General features: G+C 41.2%; 1 protein-coding gene across 1 annotated transcript in view; it reads right to left on the bottom strand.

Moving 5' to 3' along the window:
- Positions 1-24910, bottom strand: part of ADAP1 (ArfGAP with dual PH domains 1) — a 183490-nt gene that overhangs the window by 91404 nt on the left and 67176 nt on the right. Inside the window, exon 4 of the mRNA XM_056804318.1 lies at positions 11956-12038. Within this exon, the coding sequence (XP_056660296.1) occupies positions 11956-12038 (83 nt within the window). The remainder of the gene's footprint in view (positions 1-11955; positions 12039-24910) is intronic.

Below are 24910 nucleotides of genomic sequence, written 5' to 3'. Positions count from 1 at the left end.
TAATTTTATAAATGGTGACCACAATCTTATGTTTTTTAACTCTTATATTTAGTCAAACCAATTCTAAATCTTACAGGACTAAAGCACTGAGACATTAAGTGACTTGTCCAACCTCTGGTCTTCCTAGTTCCAAGGCCAACTCCACTATACCACTCTGCCTCTCTGAAGGGTCATTATATAGGAAATAGTACTGTGATCACCTCTTTTAAACCCAGAAGAGGCAGGACTGTTTTCAGACTATAGCATGAAGCACTTGGGTTAGACACAAGGGAAAGGCTCATTATTCATGTTAGACACTTTGGACCTTTGTCCATGGGTGCAGGGACTATGTCAAATTGTTTGGAGACTTTTTTCCATAGAGGGGCGATTAGAAGGGAATAAAATAAACATGTACTATGACTACTGCAACTACTATGATGACTACTACTACTACCACTATTACTCTTTCATGCCAGTCACTGTGCTAAGCATTTTCCAGATAAGAAGACTGGAAATAAAGAATATTCTGATAGCTTCAGGGCTGAAAACCCAGAGGTGTTTTTTGTTGCCATATTACCTCAATATATTAGAATTTTTCTGTCCTAAAACAACACCCCTTCGCCTCTCTATATTTCTAATAACAGTTGCTAAAGAGGGACATTTCTCCCTTCCCCCTATAATCTCTATTTTAGCAATTGAATTATAAAATCTTTTTGTCAAGGTCAGAAGTATAAGGATAGAACCAAGACCATTCCATGGGGAAAATCTAGAAGTAGAGAATCCAGGTATCTAATCTCCCCTCACTTTAGCTCTTAGTTTTGTCCTCATGACCAGTCAGAGAGTAGGAAATGACAAAGATATACATCTCTGATCCCATCAAAAGGACAAAGATGTAGTTATAGTCAAAGCAGCATTGGCTCCTAAGAGGAACAATTGAAGTTGGAGTCCTCTAGCAAGAAATCCCTGAAGTGTGGCCAGGACAACCCTCATCTCCAAAATGATAATCACTTCCTCCAGGCTGAGACAATCCATGACAGATCTTTCCTACCTTCAGAAAAATGCAGCTGACAATTTGGTTTATGCCTGTGGGAGGAGAAAGGAATAAGCATTTATATAGTACCCACTATGTACTAGGCAGTGTGCTAAGTGCTTTACTAATATTATCTTATTTGATCCTCACAACAGCTATGGGAGGTTGGTGTTATTATTATCCCCATTTTATAGTTGAGGAAACAGGTTCAATGACTTACTCATGGTCACACAGCTAGCAAGTGCTTAAGACTGGATTTGAACTCAGGTCTTCCTGACTTTAGGTATGGCCCTAAATCCACTGCAACACTAGCTGCCTCCTTAATCAATTAATAAGGAGTTTAAGGGTACCTCTGAGGGGCAACTTATTTATAGTCAAGTTTCTGAAAGAATTTTAGATGGGATGGAAGCCACTATTCACTGTGGTTCAGTGGAAATAGAACTGAACTTGAAGTCCCAGAACATGTGTTTAAATCCTGGCTCTCCCACTTACTGGCTATTTAAGGAAGATAGACCAGATGGCCTTTAAGGTTGCTTCCAGTTCGAGATCTGTGATCCTGTTCTTATCTCCACTAAGGTCAGAATAAGTAGAACTCAATTTAAGTTTTTAAAAATAATAATAATGAATTTATTTTTACAATAAATGTACCTAGCCATTTTCAATTGCGTCCAACTGTCCATGATCCTGTTTAGGGATTTCTTGGCAAAGACACTACCATGGTTTGCCATTTCCTTTTCCAGCACATTTTATAGATGAGGAAACTGAGGCAAACAGGGTGAAGTGATTTGTCTAAGGTCATACAGCTAGTAAGTGTCCAAAGCCAGATTTGAACTCAGGAAGAGGAGTTTTCCTGATTCTAAGCCCAGTGCTCTATCCCCTATGCTACTTAGCTGCCCTTCAATTTAGTTTTTAGACTTCTTGGCTTAAGAGAATTTAGAGGATACCAAGGCCTTCTACAGTGTAGGATGCTTTTAAGATGAGCAGAGGCCCATCTGTTCAAGATGGGTTTGGATGTGGACCTGCCTAAAGGCCAGGGAATGGACCATATATCACCAATGTGGGTCCCTTTCTGGGGCAAACTCTATACCCATGCAACTCAGTAAACAGTAATTGCTTTGCTTGGAAATTATTTGTGTGTGCCATAAAATATGGGACAATTAATGGTTTCTGAATCTCGAAGACTCAGATGCTTATTAGTCCCCATGTCATTATCTTGCAAGATGTGTGAGGGAAAGAGTTACAGGCATGAATATTCATGAGAGCGGGGACAGAGATGGCATTAGCATGGGTTCACGTGGAAGACGCATTATTATTCTAGTTAGAAATGGTTTAAAAGGAATAGGAATGGAATATAAATACATAATTAAACATCTCTGTAATTAATCCATACCACAGCCTTTGGTTCCTTCCAGAAGGTCCAGAGATTAGCATCCCCAGCCCTTTTCCTTTGGAGGCCTAGCTCAGAATGAAATGGGGGAGGGAGGCATGGGGGGCATGGGCCACCTTCTGCACTTAAAGGAAAAACCAACAGCTTAGGGTGAGTTAATGAGCAATTTGTAATCTCCAAGGCTCGTTTCATCACTGAGTCCTTTAGAAGGAGCTGTGGGTATTTGAAAGATAAGGAAGCAGCCATGGAAGAGGACAAGTGAGTCTCTGAAGGTCACACAGTAAGTCTCAACTATGATGGAAATGAAAACTTGGGGCTCATAGCTTGGAGGAGACAGAAGGGAAGAGTAGAGGTCATCTCACTGGATGTCCTTTCTTCAACCAGTTAAACACGGACAACACTCAAAACTCTTGTCTCTTCTCTTCTGAATAATCTCTAGGAATGAAGACGCCATATCCTCCCCTTCAAATCACCGAATCTAAGAGGTGGAAGGGAACTCAGTGGTCCTCTGGTTCAACAAGAAAGGAATGTCCACTATAACATGCCTAACAAGAGGCTGTTCAATTTCTGCTTAAAGGTCTCCAAGGAGGGAAACCCACCACCTTTCTCAGCAGCACCTTCCACTTTGGGAATGTTGGATACTTTTTCCTGATATCTTGCCTAAATTTGTCCATCTTCAATTAATTTTATTTCCTTCCTTCCTTCCTTCCTGTCTTTCTCTCTTCCATCCTTCCTTTCTGTCTTTTTTCTCTCTCTTCCTTCTTCCCCTCCTTTCTTTTTTGTCTCTCTCTTCTCCTTCCTGTCTGTCTGTCTTTCCTTTGTTTCTTCCTTCCTCTCCCTTCCTTCTTGTCTTTTTGTTTCTGTCTCTCTCTCTTCCTTCTTTTCTTCCATCCTTTCTGTCCTTTTTCTCTCCCTTCTTTTCTTTCTGTTTTTCCTGTCTTTCTCTCTCTCTTTCTTTCCTTCCTTCTTACCTTTACTTTCTGTCTTAGTAACAGGTCTATGACAGAAAGGCAATCAGAGTTAAGCGAATTACTCAGTCACATAGTTAGGAAGTGTCTGAAGCCAAATTTGAACCTAGGTCCTCCCAACTCCAGGACTGGCTACCTATCTATTGTGCTACTAGCTGCCATCATCTTAATTTTCTATTTATTGCCCCCACCCCCAAGTTAGGCCCTATGGAACAAATCTAATCCTCCTTCTTCTTCGGAACAGCTCTTCTAATATCAGAAGATAGCTATCATTCCCCTCCTGAGTCTTCTCTTTACCAGGCTAAACACCTCCATTTACTTCATTTGGTCCTTGTATGAAATCAGCTCAAGGCCCTTGATCACCTTTTGTTCCTTTGACAATCAAGATCTTACTTATGCCACCTGAAATGTTCCTGCTTTAATTTAAGGCTTGCTCCTCTCACCTGATCCATCAAAAACATAAAGAAAAACAATTTTGATGAAACCACATTATCCCATATTGGAATACAGTAATTCAATTGTCCGTTTAGATGAATCTTGTTTATCCTTAATGGAAATATCACAGATTTAGATCGCAAAGGGACCTTGAATCCAACCCTGTTAGTTTACAGATGAGGACATGGAAGCATAGGGAAGTTGGGTGATTTAACATAGAACCCATGGCTAGCAAGTGGTAAAGCCAGGACCTGAACCCAGACTTCAAAACCAGCTCCTCTTCCATTGCATCATGTGCAAAGAACACTGTGGACAGAAAGACAATCTGGATTCTCTTCTTTATTTTGCCACTATGTGACCTCTCTGACCCTTAATCTCTTCATCTGTAAAAATAAGAGGGATGGGACAGATCATTTCTAAGGTACCTTCTATCTCTAACAATCTCTGCTTGTGGACATTAGCCTTCTGTCCTTGTAAACTCCTTGGGACAGAGAAGTACGCCTTTTGCTACTTTGAGGGCCACACAGGGGGCTCTCAATTGCTGGCCATTAATTGGTTTCACCTCTTCTTCTCCCTTTTTTTCTCTAGGGACCTCGCTTTTTAGGAAGTTTTTTCTTTGAGCTGAAATCTGACTCTTCAACACCCACTCAATACTCCAGTTTTGTTCCCTAGGGGCTAGTCACCAATTTCACTTCCTCATTTCAACCCACAAATATCCAGAGGCCAAACAGAGGGAACCTGGAGAACAGACACTTGTTGGAAGTCTCTTACTCCCACTCTAACTTCATAGCCAGAGACAAAAGTCCTAGGTGACAACCAAATCCACAACTAGGGCAGCTAGGTGGTGTGGTGGAGAATGTACTGGACTTGGCATGAGGAAGATGTGTACAACTTCATGGGTTCAATACTGGCCTCAGACACTTCCTAGTTGTGTGACCTTGGGCAAATCACTTCATCCAGTTTGCCTCAGTTTTCTCATCTGTAAAATGAGCTGGAGAAGGAGATGGTAAACCACTCCAGTATCTTTGCCAAGAAAACCCCAAAAGGGCAGACGTGACTGAAAAACAACTGAACAACAAAAATATGATACTAAGGTTTCAGGTTCCATTCCAGGACAGGCAAACTGGAAGACAATCATGTGGATTATAATAACTAGCAGAGAGGGGGCAGCTAAGTGGCTGAAGATAGTAATCCAGGACTGGAGACAGGAGCTCCTGGGTTCAAATCTGGCCTCAGATATTTCCAAGCTGTGTGACCCTGGGCAAATCACTTAACTCCAATTGACTAGCCCTTACCTTTTCTGTCTTGTAATGGCTACTTAGTATTCCTTCTAAGACAGAAGGAAGGGGTTTAAAAATTGCACAAATGGGGATACAAAGAACAAAATATCTGGTCAAGGATTTAGTTAATGTAATGGCAGAATTTAGAGGGAGGAGGTGGGGGATTTCTCTTGGGAAGGGGACTTTCCAGAACCTTCTGACATCAAGTTTCAAGAGTGACTACGCTTGCTTAGCACACAGAACCCTTAATCTTTAGGTTACATGCTTAAATAGAAACAAATATCCTCCAAATGAAAAAATGACCAATCGTGAACAGAGAAGAAATCTGTACAGAATGGATCAAGGAGCTAGAAATCTGAAGACCAGTGCCTCGCACACTACCCTTTACATAACTGGTACTTATTAAATGTTTAAATTTGTTGACTTGAGATGAGTTCTAGTCCCAGTTTTGCCACCTACCAACTCATGGTTAAGCCCCTTCTATCACGGGTCCTCGATTTTTTCCATCTCAGACTAGATAACTCCACATACCTAGCTGATTGGCAAAACCGATAAAAAGGAGAAATGACATGTTGGAGGGGCTGTGGGAAAATAGGCACAATAATGCATTGTTGGTGAATTTTTGGTCTAGTCATTCTGAAAATTAATTTGGAGCTACACTCAAAAAATTAATGAACTATACATACTCTTTGACCCATTTATAGCACTACTGGTGGGGAGGAGGGAGAGAGATATGGAGAGAGATACAGAGAAGGAGGCAGGGAGGGAAAGAGAGACAGAGACAGAGAGGTAGATTTTTCTTTTGGTAGTGCCAAAGAACTTTAGAGTATGAGGGTATTGGAGAATGACAGAACAAATTATGGTATATGAATGTAATGGAATCTTATTTTACCATAAGAGATCAAGAAAGGAATGGTTTTGGAGAAGCCTGGGAAAACCTGTATGAAATGAGGTGGAATACAGGGAGAAGAACCAGGAGAATAATATACACCATAACAATAACATTACAAAAAATAATCAACTTTGAAAGACAACAACTCTCATCAATGCAATGACCATCTATGATTCCGAAAGACTTAGGAGAAGGTGATACCAACTTCCTAACAGAAAGCTGAGAAACTCTGGATAGAGAATCATATGTACCTTGTGGGACATGCCCAACATGGGAATTTGTTTTGCTTAATGATGCATATTTATCACAAGGGTTTTGATTTTCTTTGAGGGAAGGGAATGATGGAAGGACAAGAAAATGAATGCTCATTAATTTTTTAAAATGTCACTGCATTTTGCCTTAGATCAAGAGTAAAAGACTGGCTGTCTTCTAAGGGTTCTTTCTTGCTCCAAAACATTACAATCTTTTAAGAGCTCAAAGAAAAATGAGCCAAGTAAACAAGCATTTATTTATTTCTGGTGGGTTTTATACTAGGAATGTCGGGATGGTTCAACATTAGGAAAACCGTCAGCATAATTGACCACATCAATAACAAAACCAAAAGAAACCATATAGGTATCTTAATAGATGCAGAAAAAGCTTTTTGACAAAATTCAATACTCATTCCTATTAAAAACACCAGAGAATATTGGAATAAATGGAACATTCCTCAAAAATGACAACTAGCATCTACCTAAGACAATCAGCAAACTTTATTTGCAATAAAGATAAACTAGAAGCCTTTCCAATAAGATCAGGGGTTAAGCAAGGATGTCCATTATCATCACGACTATTCAATATTGTAAAAATGTTATTAAATGCTTACTATGTGTCAAGCGCTTGCTAAGCATTGATTAATACAACACCACTCAGGAATGCTTCTATATTGGGACAATTATATCACAACCACCTTTAATCTCTAGTAGAATTTCTTGGTGGGAAGTTGGGTTGAGGAAAAAGAATCAAGAAAAACCAAATCTCCCTGACAACACCTAGAATTTCCCAGATTAAAAAAAACAACAACAACAAAAAACATATGAAAGGCATCATGGTGTAATGACAGAGAATTGGTCCTGGAGTCAGAAAGATGTAGGCTCAAGTCTCCCCTCTGACTAATAATGGCTGTGTGACCCTGGATAAGTCACCTAACCTCAAAGTGTCCTAGGCAGTTCTCTAAGACTTAGCAGAAAAAGGTGCCAACTTGCATTAGTAAAAGGAATTTCCTCAGCTGTACCTCTGAAATCACAGGTGCAAGTCTCTATTCCTAAACAAAGCCAAAGGAAGCTCTGAGGTCTATTTTCCCCTACTCTCCAAGCAAGCTAATGCAGCTAAATGGCCATCTAGCACAGTTCTTTAGATAAAAAAGCATCTTTAGAAATGTGATCATTCAGCAACTAATTAAGAATCTTTCTACAGCCGGAAATTATCTGTGTTTTGACCAAGTACACAAGTATATTGCTCCTGATTCATTAAGGAACATTAAAAATAATAACAGGAAATAGGGGCTGTGGATGAATGGTAATTTAATTTAAAAGATACATCCTGATTGCAGGGCCAGGGGAAGGGGAGAGGATGAGTCCTGAGAAGAGGAAAAAATTAAAACCTGATTGCAAAGGAAGCTTCATTTGAGGCCAGTAATAAACCCACCAGTGGGCCACCTCACAGTTACCTAAATTACTAGGGCAATGGTATTTTTGTGTCATTGAATTCAGATGGTGGTAACCCCATTATTCATCTTTTAATGCTAGACTGGCTCAAGAGGAATCAAGGTATTATGTAGGATCAATGGTCGATCGCTGAGGCACTTTGCCATCATTTAAATTCATCTTTTCTCTGCTCAGAACAGAATTTGGCTTTTCTGAATCAGGATCAAGCCCTCTGAAAAGGAGCAGGCCTGCTGGAGGAGTTTGATGGGATTTGAAGGCCAGAAAATTGGATATATCCAGCAACTCTAGAGGCACTGGAGGGACAGCCAGTCCTTGATGACATGAAAGACTCTTCCTCCCTGTGTGGGAGTATAGGGAATTTCTAGCCAAGCTTGGCCCCAATTTCCCCACTTTCTGTGTATTGGTTGGGGTGAGTTGGGCCATACTTCCCCTTACTAGTCACCAGGGCTATATTACGAAGTAGTGTGGGTATGATGGGAAATTCAAGAACACAGCTTAAAAGTCCAAGAAGCTAAATTCAAATCCTATTTTTGCTACTTTCTACCTATTTGACTATCTCTTTTTATACTTTCTGGGGATGCAGTGGACAGAGCCACGAGCCTGGAGTCAGAAAGTTGTCATTCAGTAGTTCCCACACTTGGTGACTCCTTTTGAAGTTTGCCATTCCCTCCTCTAGCTCGTTTAACAGATGGGGAAACTGAGGCAAACAGAGCTAAGTGACTTGCCCAGGGTCACATAGTTAATAAGAGCATGAGGTCACTCAAGTCTTCTTGACTCCAGGATAGAATACCAGATCCCATAATATTGTTTTACCTAAAAATTAGGTTTTCCCAGAGGCAATTAATCTGTTAATAACATTTATTAAGTGGCTATTATATGTCAGGCTCCATGTGTACGTACACAAACATTCCAGATGATCAATAATAGCACAGCCATGAAGAAGCAGGGCTGATATCTCTGTCCACCATAATATTTTAGCTTTCCATCTTTCTTTGCCCCTGTGCCCTTAAACTCGCTGCTCCAAGGACTCAAGGAATAGTGCCAGGCTCAGATGGGGTAAGAACAAACAGCTAGTAGGACCAGAAGGGGCATCCCCCAGAGGGAGATTCTGTTTAGTGTCATGGGGGTAAAAGGCTATTAACACAGTCTTGTTATTTTTCCCATACTCCCAGGCAGCAGGGGATATCTTTGCTGGAAGCACACTAGCCAGGCTACAAGAACACTGGACTTTCCATGCTAGCAACAAAACAACTCACATTTATATAGGCTATCCCAAAAGTCTGAGGGCAGTGCAAAGCTAAAAACTGTTCTTTGATAGCGTTACTCTGCACTAAGACTGCTGGCACACCTTGTACTTGTTGAAGGATTCAGTCATTAAATTGGAGGCCTGCAAGAGCCCAAGATATCATCCCTCTGAGAAAATCTGCATCTCCCCTTTCCATTGATCCTCTTTGGTCTGGATTCTAGTGGAAACCCTAGCTTCAAAACATATCCACTTAGGGCAGTCAAGTAGCATGGTAGATAGAGAATCAGGTCTAGAGACCTCAGTTGAAAGTTGGCCTCAGAAACTTCCTAGCTGTGTGACCCTGGGCAAGTCACTAAACCCCAACTGTCTAGCCCCTGCTGCTCTTCTGGCTTAGACTTGATAGATAGACAGACAGAAGCTGTAAGGGTTGGGGGGGGGAGGGGAAATTAGTCATTGATCTAGACCAATCTCTTTACTAAAATACATTCACCTTCAGGGTTGGTGATTAAACGGAAACTAAAGACTTCTGAACTAAAGCTCTTTTTGGCTGTTGTTTTGGTTTTGTGAAGAGTGAATCAAACTTTCTTTGTCTATAAATCATCAATTTTTAAATTAATCAGTCAATAACTAAGATACCCTTACTTAACACTAAGTAAGAGAATTCACTGGGCAGTGCTAGGTAAATTGAAGACTGCAATTGGTTCCCATATAGTAGAGGAAGGGACAGGAAGTGATATGGAAAAAGGACTATAAAACATTCTGAACTTCCTGTCCAAGGGACCTTCCACCTTGGCTCTTGGACTGCTTCTTGGAGGACTGCTCCTGGATCTTCTCCTTTGGACTTCAGTGTTGGAGGACTTCGCCTTGGGTCTTGGCCTTTGGTCTTCTCCTTTGGAGTTCCTCTTGGGTGGGTGAGTAGCTGGCCTTCCTTTCCTGGCTTTTGGAGAGATTGTTTTCGGAGATCCCTGCTGTGTCTTTGGAGGAGGCTGCATTGGTGGAACTTTAGCTGAAGACACCAACTGGATGTGGGGAAGCCCCAGTGGACCTGAGTCTCACTTCATTGGAGAAGGACTAGTAGGCTTGTTAAAATCTGTCTCTTTAGCTACCTTTTCCATTTTCATTCTTTCTACCTCTTTGTAAATAAAGCTACTAAAAGTCATTTTTGACTTAAGTTATATCTTTAAATCAGTGACCACAATATTACTTTAGAACTTTTATATTGGCATAAAAACCTAAATTTTTATATTCTTACAGTTTTGACAGCTAGGCTTGGGATTCCATTGGCAAAGAAAACTCTCAGTGTGGAAACCCCCTTCAAATGCAAATGGAAAGTCCTATATAACTTCTAGTCTTAGTGTTTTCTGAGGGAACTAAGAGTTTAAGCTCCCTTGGGAGAATGTGCCTCTATGGGCAACTGAGAGCACAATTTTATTGAAGCATGAGTAGCAAAACATGGTGGTCTCTACATGCTGCAGAATCCACTTGCACAAACCTCAGGCCAATTAGCATCCTAAGCAGGGCTGCTTGTTTTCTATGGGCATCTGGGAACACATAAAGCAAAGCTCTTAATGATATCTGTCCCAGAGGGCAGGTAGAGAATCTGTTCAACTCCTGTCATCAGTTGATTCATTCAAATGAACAAATTCCCCCTGGGTAGGATCTGGCACTGAAGTTCAAGTGACTTTCCCTAACACAGAAACCCTTTGAAGAGCTGTCTCACATTAAATCATCACAAACTACTCTGGGGAATGAACTCTTTGGAAGAGGAAGCCCATCAGAAATGTACACTAGATGGGGAAGATCCAAAGGCATTTCCCAAACCTTATTTAATAAGGGTTAGGGTAGACACATCTACCTAGAAGTTGAAATATTTGTGAGTCCAAAGGCTCTTAAGGATTACCTTAAATGGTAACCAGACCAGGACAGTTGGGTGGCTCAGTGGATAGAGAGCCTAGCCTGGAGTGAAGAGGATCTGGCTTTAAATGTGGCCTCAGACACTTCCTAGCTATGTGACCCCAGGCAAGTCACTTACCCCTCATTACTTAGCCCTTACCACTCTTCTGGCTTGGAACGAATACTTAGTAGTTTAGAGGGTTTAAAAAAAGAAAAAAAAAGCAATCCTGATCCTTACCTTATGGAGAAGGATGAGAAGATCAAAAGATAGAACCCAAGCCTTAGTTTCCTTATCATCAGGCTAGATGGCTTAGACTCTGAGCTCTAGATATACGATCCCAGAATTTTCCTTGACCTAAAGTGCCCTTGGATATCCTCTTGACAAATCCACTCATTTTGTAAGTGGGAGAAATGAAGGGCCACAGGCCAGAGTAAGGTCCAAGGTAGACTCATCCAGGACAGATCTCCTGAGATCCAATCTACTAGTCCACAATCTTGTGGAGAGGGGGAGGGGAGCAGCACGACCCTGGCCCTTTGGCTTTCTAGTAACAAATCCTGGCAAACTCTTTGCTGGGACAAAGGTCCACGTGCCAATAAAGAGAGGGCTTTGAGTGCCTCTCCTCTGGCACACGTGCCATACGTTTGCTACCATGACCCTAGATAATCAGTTAGAAACATTTTTTTTTCTTTAAACTCTTACCTTCTGTCTTAGAACTAAGTATCAGTTCTAAGGGAGAAGAGTGGTAAAGGCAAGGCAATAGGGGTTGAGTGACTTGCCCAAGGTCCACATAGCTAAGAAATGTCTGAGGCCACATTTGAACCCAGAACTTTGAACACAGGTAGCAATCCAGGTCAGAAGCAAAAGGCAGCCAGATGACACCAATGTCAAACCAATTAGCGACGTAATAACGCAAAGTGGTAAAAAGAGACATTCCTTTTTAAAGGGAGAAGACAGCAGAGAGGGAGATGGGAATATAAAACCACACAGTGACATTCCTCCCCACCCCCACCCCCACCCCCCCCCCCCACCCCCCGCCCCCTTTATCTAACTAACTGCAGCAAGATGAGGGAAACCCCCGGGCAACAGAACATCCTGCCAGCAGAGGAGATGATTTCCAGTTGAGAACTTCATTCCTTACCTGCAGAATAGGGCTCCTGCTTCTCCGTGTAAATGAATTCCTTCCTTTCATACTTGGCTCGGATCCACTGTTCTCGGAGGAGTCTGGAAGACAGAGAGAGAAGAGGCAAGGTCTGGGTGCTGAAAGGAAAGCCATGATCATTAATTGGACAAGGAAGATGGCAGCTGAGTGCACAAGTTCCTGGAAAATGAATTGGCAGGTCAGTGGCTCTCAGGAAGCCCCCTGACCTCAAAAAGACTCGGAGATGCTGCCTTTTGAGTACCAACAAAACCAGGGCTGTAAAAACCATATGGGAAAAAGGAGCCTTAATCAGAAGTTGTTTGAACAACCTCAGCCACTCCCAGAACACACTAAGCAGAGAGTGAGTGACTCTCTGCAAAATGCCCATGGCTGTGTTTAGGGCTTCCCCATGCAAATATTTTTTGATTCTAAACAATTAGGCTCAAAATGACACAGCCCCAGTGCACAAGAGCAGAATTATTAAGCAGAAGGGAATAGATGCTGAGAAGGGAGAGAAGGTCCCTGGGATGACCAAGTCAGCAGCTGAGACAAAAGGCACGGGTTGGGCGAGCCCAGGATTTTGCATGTTAATGGATTTTTGCCCTTTTATTCAAGATTTATGAGCAGTTTCTCACTTGAATGCCTGAAGTAGTAATTTTTAAGACATTGGTACATGGAGATGAGATGTTTATGATCTTTGAAGGTCTGGCAGAGGATAGCGAGTGTTAGATCAGCTCCCAGCTCTTTTTTACCCATGTCAGCCCACACCATTCACACTCCAACGGACCTGTGAGCTCTTCCACAGCAATATTTTTTCTGGTGATGCAGACGGTACCCCATCCCTGCCTTTTTATCCTGTATGATTTTTTAAAAAACCCTTACCTTCTGTTTTAGTATCAATTCTGAGGCAGAAGATTGCAAGGACTAGACAATGGGGTTTGCTACCACAGCCCTAGATAATCAGTTAGAAGCATGTTTTTTTTCTTTAAATCCTTACCTTCTGTCTTAGAACCAAGTATCAGTGGTAAGGTAGAAGAGTGGTAAAGGCCTGGCAATAGGGGTTAAGTGACTTGCCCAAGGTCCACACAGTTAGGAAGTGTCTGAGGCCAAATTTGAACCCAGCTCTTCCCGACTCCAGGCCTGGTGCTCTATCCACTGGGCTATCTAGCTGCCCCTTGACCACATGCTTTTGTTTCAAGGGAGGTTTCTATCAAGGTGAGGAAATGAATCATTAGGAAGCCACACCAATTTAAAAAAAAAAAAAAGAGAATCCTGTGTGATTCTTAACTGTATCTTCCCCCAAAACCTTCCCACAATTACAGAAGTATTGGATCATAGAATTAGAGCTAGAAAGAACCTCAGAGACTTAGGAGAAAGAACACTATCCACACTCAGAAAAAGAACTGTGGGAGTAGAAATACAGAAGAAAAACAACTGCTTGATCACATGGGTTGATGGGGATATGATTGGGGATGTAGACTCTACATGATCTCCCTAGTGCAAACATAACAATATGGAAATAGATCTTGATCAATGACACATGCTATGGGGGAGAAGGGAGGAGGAAAGGGAAAGATTATGAATCATGTAACTATGGAAAATATTCTAAATTAATCTAATAAATAAATTTTAAAAAATAAAAAAGGATGAGAGAAAAAAGAAAGAATCTCAGAGGCGTCCAAATGCATCATTTTCCTTACAGATGAGGAACCCGAGGCCCAGAAAAATTTAATCACTTGCTTATGGCCATGGAGTTTAGTAAATGTCATAGGCAGAATCTGAATCCAGGTCCTTCTTGACTCTAGGTCAGGTCCTCTTCCTCATACAAGTGAGGAAGATTGTTATAAATCAAGTCAACAAACATTTATTAAGTTCCTGTCCTTGTCACCAGCATCTGGGCAGTTGAAAAGAAGGCATCAGAGCTCGGCCAGGAGCTAACTCCATTTGTCGTCTCTGAGGAATGTGGTTCCTTCCCTCCTTCTGATTACACATCCTAAATTGGTGCCAGAGGAAATGAGCTTTCACCAAGTTGTTCTGAGAGCACGCTTGAGGTGTGGGGATAAGCACAAAAGCTGCTAGAGAAAAAGCTCTCTCTCCAGGGCCGCTTAATATGATGAGGGAGGCTAGGGAACCCCAATGGGTGTCTACTGTCTCCATAGAAGAGGGAATTCCCAGTGGACTTTAAGTTTTTCTTCCTGCCAACTTTCAGAATAAGTAGATTACCCGCCGCCATGTACAATATCCTTTAGGCCATTTTAAGAGGGATGTTGAGAAACTTTGGGCAAAGACCCAACAAAGCAAAAATGGAAATGATTAATACCATGACAGGCAAGATTTATGAGGGAAAGTTAAATAACCTCTATGGGTTTTTCCCCCCCAAACCCTTACTTTTCCATCTTAGTAACAACTTGAAGACAGAAAGGAAAGCAAGGGCTCACCAAATGAACTTAAGTGACTTGCCCAGGGTCACACAACTAGGAAGTATCTGAGGTCAGATTTAGAAACAAAAACAAAAACAAAACCCTTATCTTTTGTCTTAGAGCCAATACTACTAAGAATTGGTTCTAAGAAAGAAGAGTGGCAAGGGCTAGGCAATTGGGATTAAGTATTTGCCGTTGGGTTACAACTAGGAAGCGTCTAAGGCCAAGTTTGAACCCAGGATTTCCCATCTCCAGGCCTCCCTCCCTATCCACTGTGTCCCCTGGCTATCCCTTGAGGCCAGATTTGAACCCAGGTCCTCCTGACTTCAGGTCTGGCATTCTATCCACTGTGCCACCTAGCTGCCCCAACCTATGTGCTATGTGATCCAGAGAAGAAAAGACACATAAAAGGTAGATATATAAAGAGTGATGACTCAGTTTCTTCACCTATTGAAAAAAAAAAGGTTGAGTTAAATCAAATTTCCCAGAGTGGGGGTACATGTACCCCCCAGGGGAATGAGAAGCTTGTCCAAAGGGTAGAGGAATATTTGGTTAGGGATCATAGTTCATAGGTTTAGAGCAACAAGGGACCACGGAGTCCATCAGGCCAACTCCTTTCATTTTACAGATGAGGAAACTAGGCAGATAAAAGTTAAATGATTTTGCTCGGTCATACAGCAAGTAAGTTTCTGAGATAGGATTTGAACTCAAGATTCCTGATTCCAAGTCTAGTGTTCTAGCCAAAGTAAATAATGACATAATCCTATTGAAATTAATTTCTGTATTTTATTTTTATGGGCATCCATATGGGTAAATTCTATAATTTATTTCCTTCCATATTGAAGATGGAGCATGGGAAAGTTTGCTGAAGGATACAGGAACCAAAAATGGTTGGCAACCCCTGGATTAAATGATTTCTAAGGTCTGACTTTCTTTTTTTTTTATTGGCATTTTTTTTTTTGTAATCTGTACATTTTATTTAATTAATTACGAATATTTTCCCATGGTTACATGATTCACGTTCTTTCCCTCCCATCCTCCCACCCCCCTCCCGTAGCCAACAAGCAATTTCACTGGGTTGAACATGTGTCACTGATCAATCTAAGGTCTGACTTTCTATGATTCTAAGCAGTTCCCTATCTTCCTAGAGGAATGAAGACTGACCCACTCTCTCCATTTATCCAATTTCTGACTCTTTCCCCTTCAAAGGAATCTCAGCCTTCCCAGGAAGCCTTCCTGGGCCATCCCAGCTCACAGAGCTTCTTCTTCACCTATTGAATACTTGTGGAATGAAGAACTGGATGAGCCTAAAGGACAGAGACCAGACTCTGGGAAGAACTTCCTAGCTCCTAGTTGTAGGGACACAGACAGGGTGCTAAGGGAAGTTTGGAAACAAGCTGGACAACCACCAGGCTTACATGGTGCATGCCACAGAAGTTCGGTGTTTCTGGAGTACCAGCACCCTCTTGTTAGTTGGATTTGATAACCTACACGTCTCCCAAAGGACCACATGGTATTTTTTTGGTCAGATTAAGTTAAATTAAAATTAAAAAATTTGATGGGTGACCTGACATCAAGGCAAAACCCAGAATGAGGAACCACTCTGAGCCTCCACCTGCAGAAAGAGCCGGAAGCCATCCTTCCAGAAGCAGCATCCCCTGTGTAACCCCTCTGCCTCCCTGTCTCCAAGGACAAGGGCAACGCTTCCTCTGCTGTGCAGCATGCTGGGATTCAAAGGGCACGAGGCTTTGACAAACATTCTCTGGGGTTTGGAGGAGGGGGAGTGGACGAAGAGGGCAACCACCCATTATCACAACAGTCTAGCTTCAGGAAGCCCCATGGAAAACATTTCAAATAATTCTCTTTTGCAGGCCAGTGAAGAGCAGGGATCTGGAAGCTCTGCCACTAATTTGCTATATGATTTTGGCCAAGCCCATCTGTAAAATGGGGATAATCCCGACAACCCACATATTTATAGTGCTTGAAGGCTCACAACGACTTTTCTTAGAGCAAACCGGAGGGAAGAACTACTGCTAGTATTCCCATTTTAACGATAATTCGATTGTGTTCCAGGTAAAGAGACTTGCCCAAGACCACAGAATTTATAAAAGGCATCCATAGCATTCAGACTCATGTCTCCCTACTTCAAGTACAGGACTCTTTCCTTTTTTCGCCCCGCTTTTGAGGTCAAATGAGAGATTCAGGAGAAGCCTGTCAGGGGTCCTCCTGAGTCTCTCTCGTCAGTTAAATTCTCTTTCTCTTTCCTAAGGCATGACCAGTGCTGGGTCAGAGTGCATCTTTTGCCCTTTTAACAACTTATGGAGAACAGCTGATTCATGACTAGCTAATTCATCTGAGCTACATCTTTGTGATTTGCATCTTAAAAGGAGACTAGGGACACAGAGAACAGGAACTATAAAGAGAAACCCGAAGAGAGGAAGGTGGCACTGAGGCTTGGATTCAGCTCTCTAGAAGATGCCCACCCACGTGCGCAGCTCCAGACACAGGAGCCAAAGCGAAGGAATAGGGGGCAGCTGGGTGGCTTGGTGGACTGAGAGCCAGGCCTAGAGATGGGAAGTCCTGGGTTCAAATCTGGTCTCAGACACTTCCTAGCCGTGTGACACTGGACAAGTCACTTGACCCCCATTGCCTAGCCCTTACCACTCTTCTGCCTTGGAACCAGTACACAGTATTGATTCCAAGATGGAAGGTAAGGGTTAAAAAAAAAAGCAAAGTAACAGCAATGGAGAAAACTCTAGATTTTAGCCTTTACTAGTACTGTGAGTTATGGGGACTGTGTAGGTCCAAGAAAGGAGGCAGATTCTCTAGTCACTTCAAATTCTTGCTCATTGAAGGGATGGTTTGGGGTGGGGAGTGGAGGAAGAGAGAAGACCTAGAGATTACATAGGTCCCTTTAGGGAAATGGAGCTTAACAGAGAGGAAAGGGAGTTGCCTTGACTGTTTATAGGCTTGAGGTTCAAGCTCTTTGTGTTTTTTAATAGGCTCAATCAAACCAGTCTTAAGTTCAATCTTGTCTTTTCTTTTTAAACACTTACCTTCCATCTTGGAATCAATACTGTGTATTGGTTCCAAGACAGAAGAATGGTAAGGGCTAGGCAATGGGGGTTAAGTGACCTGCCCAGGGTCACACAGCTGGGAATTATCTGAGGCCACATTTGAACCCAGGACCTCCTGTCTCTAGACCTGGTTCTCAATCCACTGAGCTACCCAGTGTGCCGAGGGGATTTTATCTCTCCCCCGCCAGTAGCTTGACCTGTCCATCAACATTCTTCACATAACACAGTTATACCAGATTTGCATCAATAAAAGTGAGGGGGCAGTGACTGACTGGGGCTTTTTGAATGAACACCAGAACAAAACAGGCAAGTAAGAGGGAAAGAGGAAGGGACTGGCGGGCTAGGCATGGTCAGGTTACTCAGAGGAATGATGAGATTTAAAACTATGATTGTCTACCTTTTCTAATAAACTTTATAAAATTTATATTTGGGCAGAAATATTAATTTCTTACACCAGCTACCCAGCTGTCCCCTTCAATCTTTTCTTAACCCAACTACTTGCATGGAACTGAAGGCCCCCTCCCTGTTTGACTGATAGATTGATTTTAGAGACCTAGACATGAGATCAATTCTGATGATCCTTGGGCAAGTCCAGAATGGAAGCAAAAAGAGTCAAAATCCATGATTCCAGTCCCCATAATTTCAGTTTTAGTTTCAGGTCAGGAGTGACATGGGCTCTTAACTCCACATTCTGGCTCCTATTTACTTTTCCAGTTTTAGTTTGAGTTGCTCTCCGTTGCACACTTGTTCTCCTTTGAACTTGATCCACCATCTCACCTCTATACCTTGGCAAGGATCATCCCTGATGCCTGGAATGCATTTAATTTCTACTTCCAGTGTCTTTCCCCTACTCCAAGGCTCCATGCCTTCCTTTCCAGATCTTCCCCACGGAACGCATCCTCTCCCACCTCCAATTTTCCTAAAAGCCTCTGTCTAGCTCTCTCCTTCATGCCCTTCAGTCTGCACTTTCCTCTTATTATACTTATATCAGCTAATGGAAAGTAAGCTTTTAGCAAGGTATTCTATATTTTTCATTGTCGTAGTTTCTCTCTCTCCAAGAGCCATCCCCATATAACAACTAGTATCTTTTGGGAGAAAAAGAAAAGAAAAAGTGGAAATAGCACAGACAATCCAGCATTCTGAAAAAGGGCTAAACCTGTTTAATGTGCAATACTGTGGACACTCTCAAATGGAAGCTTCTTAAGGGGAGAAGTCATGTTATTTCTATCTTTAAATTCTCAGAACAAGGTGTCTTGCACAGAGTAGGTGTTTTAAAGGGTTTATTCAACTGGGTTTATATATACATTTGTATTTATTATATATTACATGTACACATGTATATATAAATGAATGCTTTGGAGGGGGAAAATTATTGGAAGCAACCCTCAAACAGCATCCACAATAATGATGGTATTATGCAGAATTCCCCAGGAAATACTCTGTGCTTGAGTTCCCAGCTACCACTTCTGAGCACATATCTACCTCCTCTGACAGCCACATGATACAAAAGCTCACAAATACTCACACAAGGGCAAGACACGCCTGGGCTATTATTTAGGTTCAGGGAGGATAGAGTTGAAAACTGCCTATAAATATTCATTAGTAACTGACTCTGATGCTCCAATTAGCATTTTCCATGGGGAGGTCAGCTGTCCGCACTGCTCTATAAAACCTGAGTTAGCAGGACCAGAGACCTTGGAACATGATGAATTGCGATGTGGTTCTTACATCAGTCAGCCCTGGTTTGCTTTAGTCTGGACATAGATGCTTCCCTGCTGCTTTCTGAAGCAGGATCTGTAATTGGATCAGGGAATCCTGAGAGGTCCCACGAGGTCATCTGGGTCAGGCCTAAACTACTCAGGACCAGTGGTTTGAGTATTCTCTTCTTCAAAGGCTCAAGAGAAACTTCTTGTTCCATCATTTTAGTCATGTCTGACTCTGTGTCACCATTTGAGATTTTCTTGGCAAAGAAACTAGAATGGTTTACCATTTCCTTCTCCAGCTTATTTGACAGATGAGGAACTGAGGCATGTCGGTCCAAGTGAATTGCCCAGGGTTACACAATTCATAAGTGTCTGAGGTCAGATTTGAACTCATGAAGATGAGTCTTCTTGATTCTAAGTCCAGTGCTCTGCCCACTGCCCCATCTTGCTGCCCCTCTCGAGAAAGGGACTCCCTTATTTACAACTGGTTACTCATCCTATAATTTTAGAATTATAGAAATTATATATATATATAGAAAAAAAATATATATATATAAGGTGCCAGAGAAATGGCACCTATATATATATATATATATATATATATATATATATATATAAATTATAGAAAGAATCCTTGGGGTTCTATTAGGTTCATAGATTTCCAGTTACAAAGGGACTTTTAACCATCTATCTAGTCCAAATCTTTCAATTTGCAGATGAAGAAAATGAGACCCACTGAGGAGGGGAAGTGATTTTACTCGGACAGCAACTAGCAAAGTCAGAGTTCAAACCAAATTCTACAAGAACTTCAACTTTTTTCCTCCTTCAAGAACCATCATGCTCTTGAGTCATAGAACCCTTTGGGGCTAAAGCCTATGGACCCCATTCTTAGAACAATGCCTTTCTTTTTCTCTCTTTCTTCCTTCCTTCCTCCCCTCATTCCCTCCCTCTCTCTTCTTCCTCCCTCCCTTCTCCCTTTCTTTCTTTCTTTCTTTCTTTCTTCCTTTCTTCTTCCTTCCTCCCTTCCCTCCTTCTCTCTTCTTCCTCCCTTCCTTCCCTCCTTCTGTCTTTCCTTCCTCCCTTCCTTCCCTCCTTCTGTCTTTCCTTCCTCCCTTCCTTCCCTCCTTCTGTCTTTCCTTCCTTCCTTCCTTGTCTTTAAATAATTGAAGGAAATGCTAAATCCCAGTAAGGGGCTAGTGAAAGTAAAAACCTCTGAATTCTATACATAGATCCCTTTCCCAGCTAGAAAACTGCTTTACTACACCACGGACTTAGCAATTCTTCCTTAAATCCAATGTAAACCTCTCCTGATTTAGGGCAATCTTATTTCCAAAGGGACCTGACCAGTTAATCTGGGCAGTTAGCAAGAGGTCAGTGTTGGGGGAATTTGAGGACCAGGTGCATTCTTGGTGACGATATAGCTGGATTCCCATAGCTAATTACTCTTCCACCTCTGAAGATTTCAACCCAATGGAGATAGAGGCTGAAGAATGATGGAGATGGCAGCTGCTCCTGCCAGACTGCTCCCAAACAGCTTTGTTTTACTCCTGGATAAACTCATTTACTTCTCCATCTACCTAAAAGCACTTCCCTCTGCCCTAAAGGGATGTGTTGTCCCTCCTCTGAACTCCTTCCTATGACATGGACGCATATGGTCTGTGCCACACTCATTTCAGTATTTCTCTGGCACCTTAGTTTGTGACTTAGCATTCTGTGTGTGAATCCAGCCTCCCTGGAGAGATGGTGACTTCCATCAAAGCAGGGACTCTATATCTCCTCCTCCTTTCCCAGTGCCAGTAATGGGGCCGAGCATACAGCCAATGTTCAAAAAATGAAGCTGAAGCTCCTTCACTTTAGCCAACTGGCCGTATCCACATTACACCCTCTCAGATATAATAACACTCATGTCATCTACCTTACAGGTTTGTTGTAAGAATCAAATGAGAGGTGATTTAATGTGCATGGGGCAGTAGACTTGGAGCCAAGAAGACATGGATTCAGATTTTGCTTCAGCCACTTACTAGCTATATGACTCAATATTGATTTGGTTTCCACAGTTGTAAAACAAGGGAGTTGGACCTCTCTGCCTCAGTTTCCCAAACTATAAAACAAAGGGGTTGAACCTCTCTGCTTCAGTTTTCTCTTCTGAAATGTGAGGAGGTTGGATTCAATGGCCTCTAAGGCCTCTTCCATTTCTAAATCTGTGACCCTATGAAATACACATAAAGCTCTGAAACAAAACTCACAGATTTTGAGGGGATCTTAAAAAATAATTTTATTGGGGGCAGCTCAGTAGCTCAGTGGATTGAGTGCATGGCCTAGAGGCAGGAGATCCTGGGTTCAAGTCTGGCTTTAGATACTTCCTAGCTGTGTGATCCCAGCCAAGTCACTTAATCCCCATTGACTAGCCTTTACTGCTCTTCTGCCTTGGAACCAATACTCAGTGTAGAATGAAAAGGAAAAAAAAAAAAGATTATTTAATCTAATTTCTTCATTTTACAGAGAAAGAAACTAGATCTTGGAGCCGGCAAATGACTTGACCAAGGTCATCAATGACAGAGATGGGACTTGAAGATGAACATTTTTTTCTCTTACTCTACTGCACAACAACCCTAGAATTGCAAATATGAATTCTGAAGCGGCATCAGAGGACCTGAGTTCCAGCTCCTGTGACTAGGAGAACTTGGGGCCTCTGAGCCTGAATTCCTTTTTCTGTAAAGTACCAAAGTTGACCTGGATGATCTCTATGGTCCTTTACAGCTCTCAGATTTCTGCCTGATATAGTGAATAACTTCACAGCAGACAGGCCACAGCCAAATCGCAAGCAGAACCACGGAGAGATTCAGGAGCACCATGCCAAAGAGGCTGCCAAAGCCTCGGCTGGGGAGGCCAGTGCCCTGGTTGGGAGCAAAACTACTCATTTCTAGCTATAAAAACTGAATCTACTCTCAGAAGCTCTTGGGAAGCAGCTTCAAAATGCATTACACTTGCCCCTACATCTCACAGGAAGCTATGAACAAAGACGTTGGTTTCCATCAAATAATAAAAGTGAGAAAAGGCTGTTACCAACTGTTTCCTTTCCCAGATGTGAAGCTCAACATACAAATGAATGTTTTAAAAGAATAACACGTGGAGAAAAGCCTGCTACCCACGTACCCCTTGCCTGGGTATCCGAGGACTTGATCTGGGTCATGTAGGAATCAGGCTAAATTTTCATTTTTGGCTGGATAGGACTCCTCTCAGCCACATAAACCTTCTATTTAAAAAGAAATGTTACTTAGACGCTACGGAGCAATTTTGGTTTTTCTTCATTTGTTCAGATCTTAGTTTGCCTGTAGGACCTTCTATGGGTCTTGCCCACATCACTTGAATGGTTCAGAACTGTCAAAAATCAGCCAGGGTTTGGCTAGTAGCAGAACATGCCTGGCTGGGGATGGCCAGAGTCCAGGTAGACAGAGGGATGAGGCAGGTGATCCAGGAAGGACTCAACGGTGGGGAAGGAGGACACAGAGAGGGGCTTAGCTCATTCTATTCAACTTTTAAATCGACGGATTGAATGAAAACATAGTGGAAAGGGAACAAGCATTTATTATTATTATTGAAATCCTTTACCTTCTTCTTAGAATCTATACTATGTGGGTTGCAAGGCAGAAGAACAGTAAGGGATAGACAACTGGATTAAGTGACTTGTCCAGAGTCACACAGCTAGTATGTATCTAATGCCACATTTGAACCCAGGACCTCATGTTTCCAGAGAACAAGTATTTTTAAAGTGCCTACTATGTGCCAGGTACTATGCTAAGCACTTCACAATTATTTTCTTGTTTGAGACTTATAAAAACCCCGGAAGATTAATATTGTTAATTATTATATTATAATTATTGCTCATATTATTATTATTTTATAATATATGTAATTATTATATTTGAACAAATCATATCATAATTGAGGAAACTGAAACATACATATATTAAGTGATTTTCCCAGGGTGCCTAAGGCTGGATTTGAACTCACATCTTCCAGATTCCAGGTTCAGACCCCATTACTGCTTTTCTAGCTGCCTAGGTGGCATGCTTATCAAATTTGCTGAAGGGTACTTAATATCCTGGAGAATTTATCACACAGCCAGAACAAATGACCTGAATCTAATAAGATGAAACTGAAGAGGAATAAATGTAAAGTCAAGTCCTGGGGCTCAAAAAATGAATTATGTAAAGACAGGATAAGAAGAAATGTGGCTAGACAACAATGCACATGGAAAAAAACCAAACAGACTAAAAACAAAAACCCTAACACCTGAGGGGTTTTAGCAAGATGCAAGATCTACATGAGTCAGCAGCATGACAAGTAAGTTAATTAATTCCCAGATTCCTGTCCTATAGCCCTGGAATCCAGAACAAGGGAGGGAGGTGTGAGTCCTGCCTGAGTTAGAATTTATTTCCACATTATAGGAAGGACACTGTCAGACAGAAATGTTTCAAAGGGAGGCTATGCAGAGATTCCAAAGTATGCTATAAGAAGATTTTTTAAAAATTCATTTTTTCATATACTATTTAGTTCTAAATTTTCTGCCTCTCTCCGGTCCTTCTCCTGCTCATTGAGAAGGCAAGTAATACCTACAATACAGGAGAAGTCATGCAAAACATATTTCTATGTTAGTCATGCTGCCAAAAAAAAAAAAGACAAGGAAAATAAAGTAGGTTTATGAGAAAGAACACTATCCACATTCAGAGGAAAATCTGTGGGAGTAGAAACACAGAAGAAAAACAACTGCTTGATCACAAGAGTCGATGGGGATATGGCTGGGGATATAGACTCTAAATGATCACCCTAGTGCAAACATCAACAATATGGAAATAGGTCTTGACCAATGACACAGGGGAGGAAAAGAACATGATTTTTGTAATCCTGGAAAAATACTCTAAATTAATCAAATAAATAATTTTTTTTTAAAAAGAGAAAAGAAAAATAAAGTAAAACAATGCTTCAACCTGCACTCAAGAGTTCACTAGTGCTCTCTCTGGAGATGGGTAACTTTTTTTTTTTTAATCAGGAGTCCTTCTAAATTGTACTGTACTATACTGATCTGAGCAATTAAGCCTTTCACAGTTGATTATTATTACCATATTGCTGTTATTGTGTACAATGTTCTTTCTCTTGGTTCTACTTACTTCACTTTGCATCAGTTTATACAACTCTTCTAGGTTTTTCTGAGCCTGTTTTTCTCATTATTTCTTATATAAAGAAAGAATTTTATTTCTTTCTTATAAAGAACTTTATTTCTTTATATTTCTTATAAAGAAAGTTTTTTTCTTATAAAGAATTTTATTTCTTTCTTATAAAGACTTATTCCTTTCTTATAAAGAATTTTATTTCTTATAAAGAATTTTATTTCTATTTCTTATAAAGAATTTCATTTCTTATAAAATTTCTTTCTTATAAAGAATTTTATTTCTTTCTTATAATTTTATTTCTTTCTTATAAAGAACTTTATTTCTTTCTATTTCTTATAAAGAATTTTATTTCTTTATATTTCTTATAAAGAAAAAAAATTATTTTTCTAAGAAAGAAAGAAAGAAAAAGAAAGAAATAGTATTCCATCACAATCACATACCACAACTTGTCCAGCTACTCTCCAATTGATGGGCAAGTCATTCAATTTCTAATTTGATAAGAGGATCTGTTAAGGAAACAGAGGACATTGAGCTTAAAAAGAGGAAACTTCGTGAGACAGTGACCAATGTCTTCAAATATC

This window comes from Monodelphis domestica, chromosome 7, assembly GCF_027887165.1.
Source record: "Monodelphis domestica isolate mMonDom1 chromosome 7, mMonDom1.pri, whole genome shotgun sequence".
In the NCBI taxonomy this organism is placed as follows: Eukaryota; Metazoa; Chordata; class Mammalia; order Didelphimorphia; family Didelphidae; genus Monodelphis; species Monodelphis domestica.
This window is presented reverse-complemented; position numbering and strand designations above follow the sequence as displayed.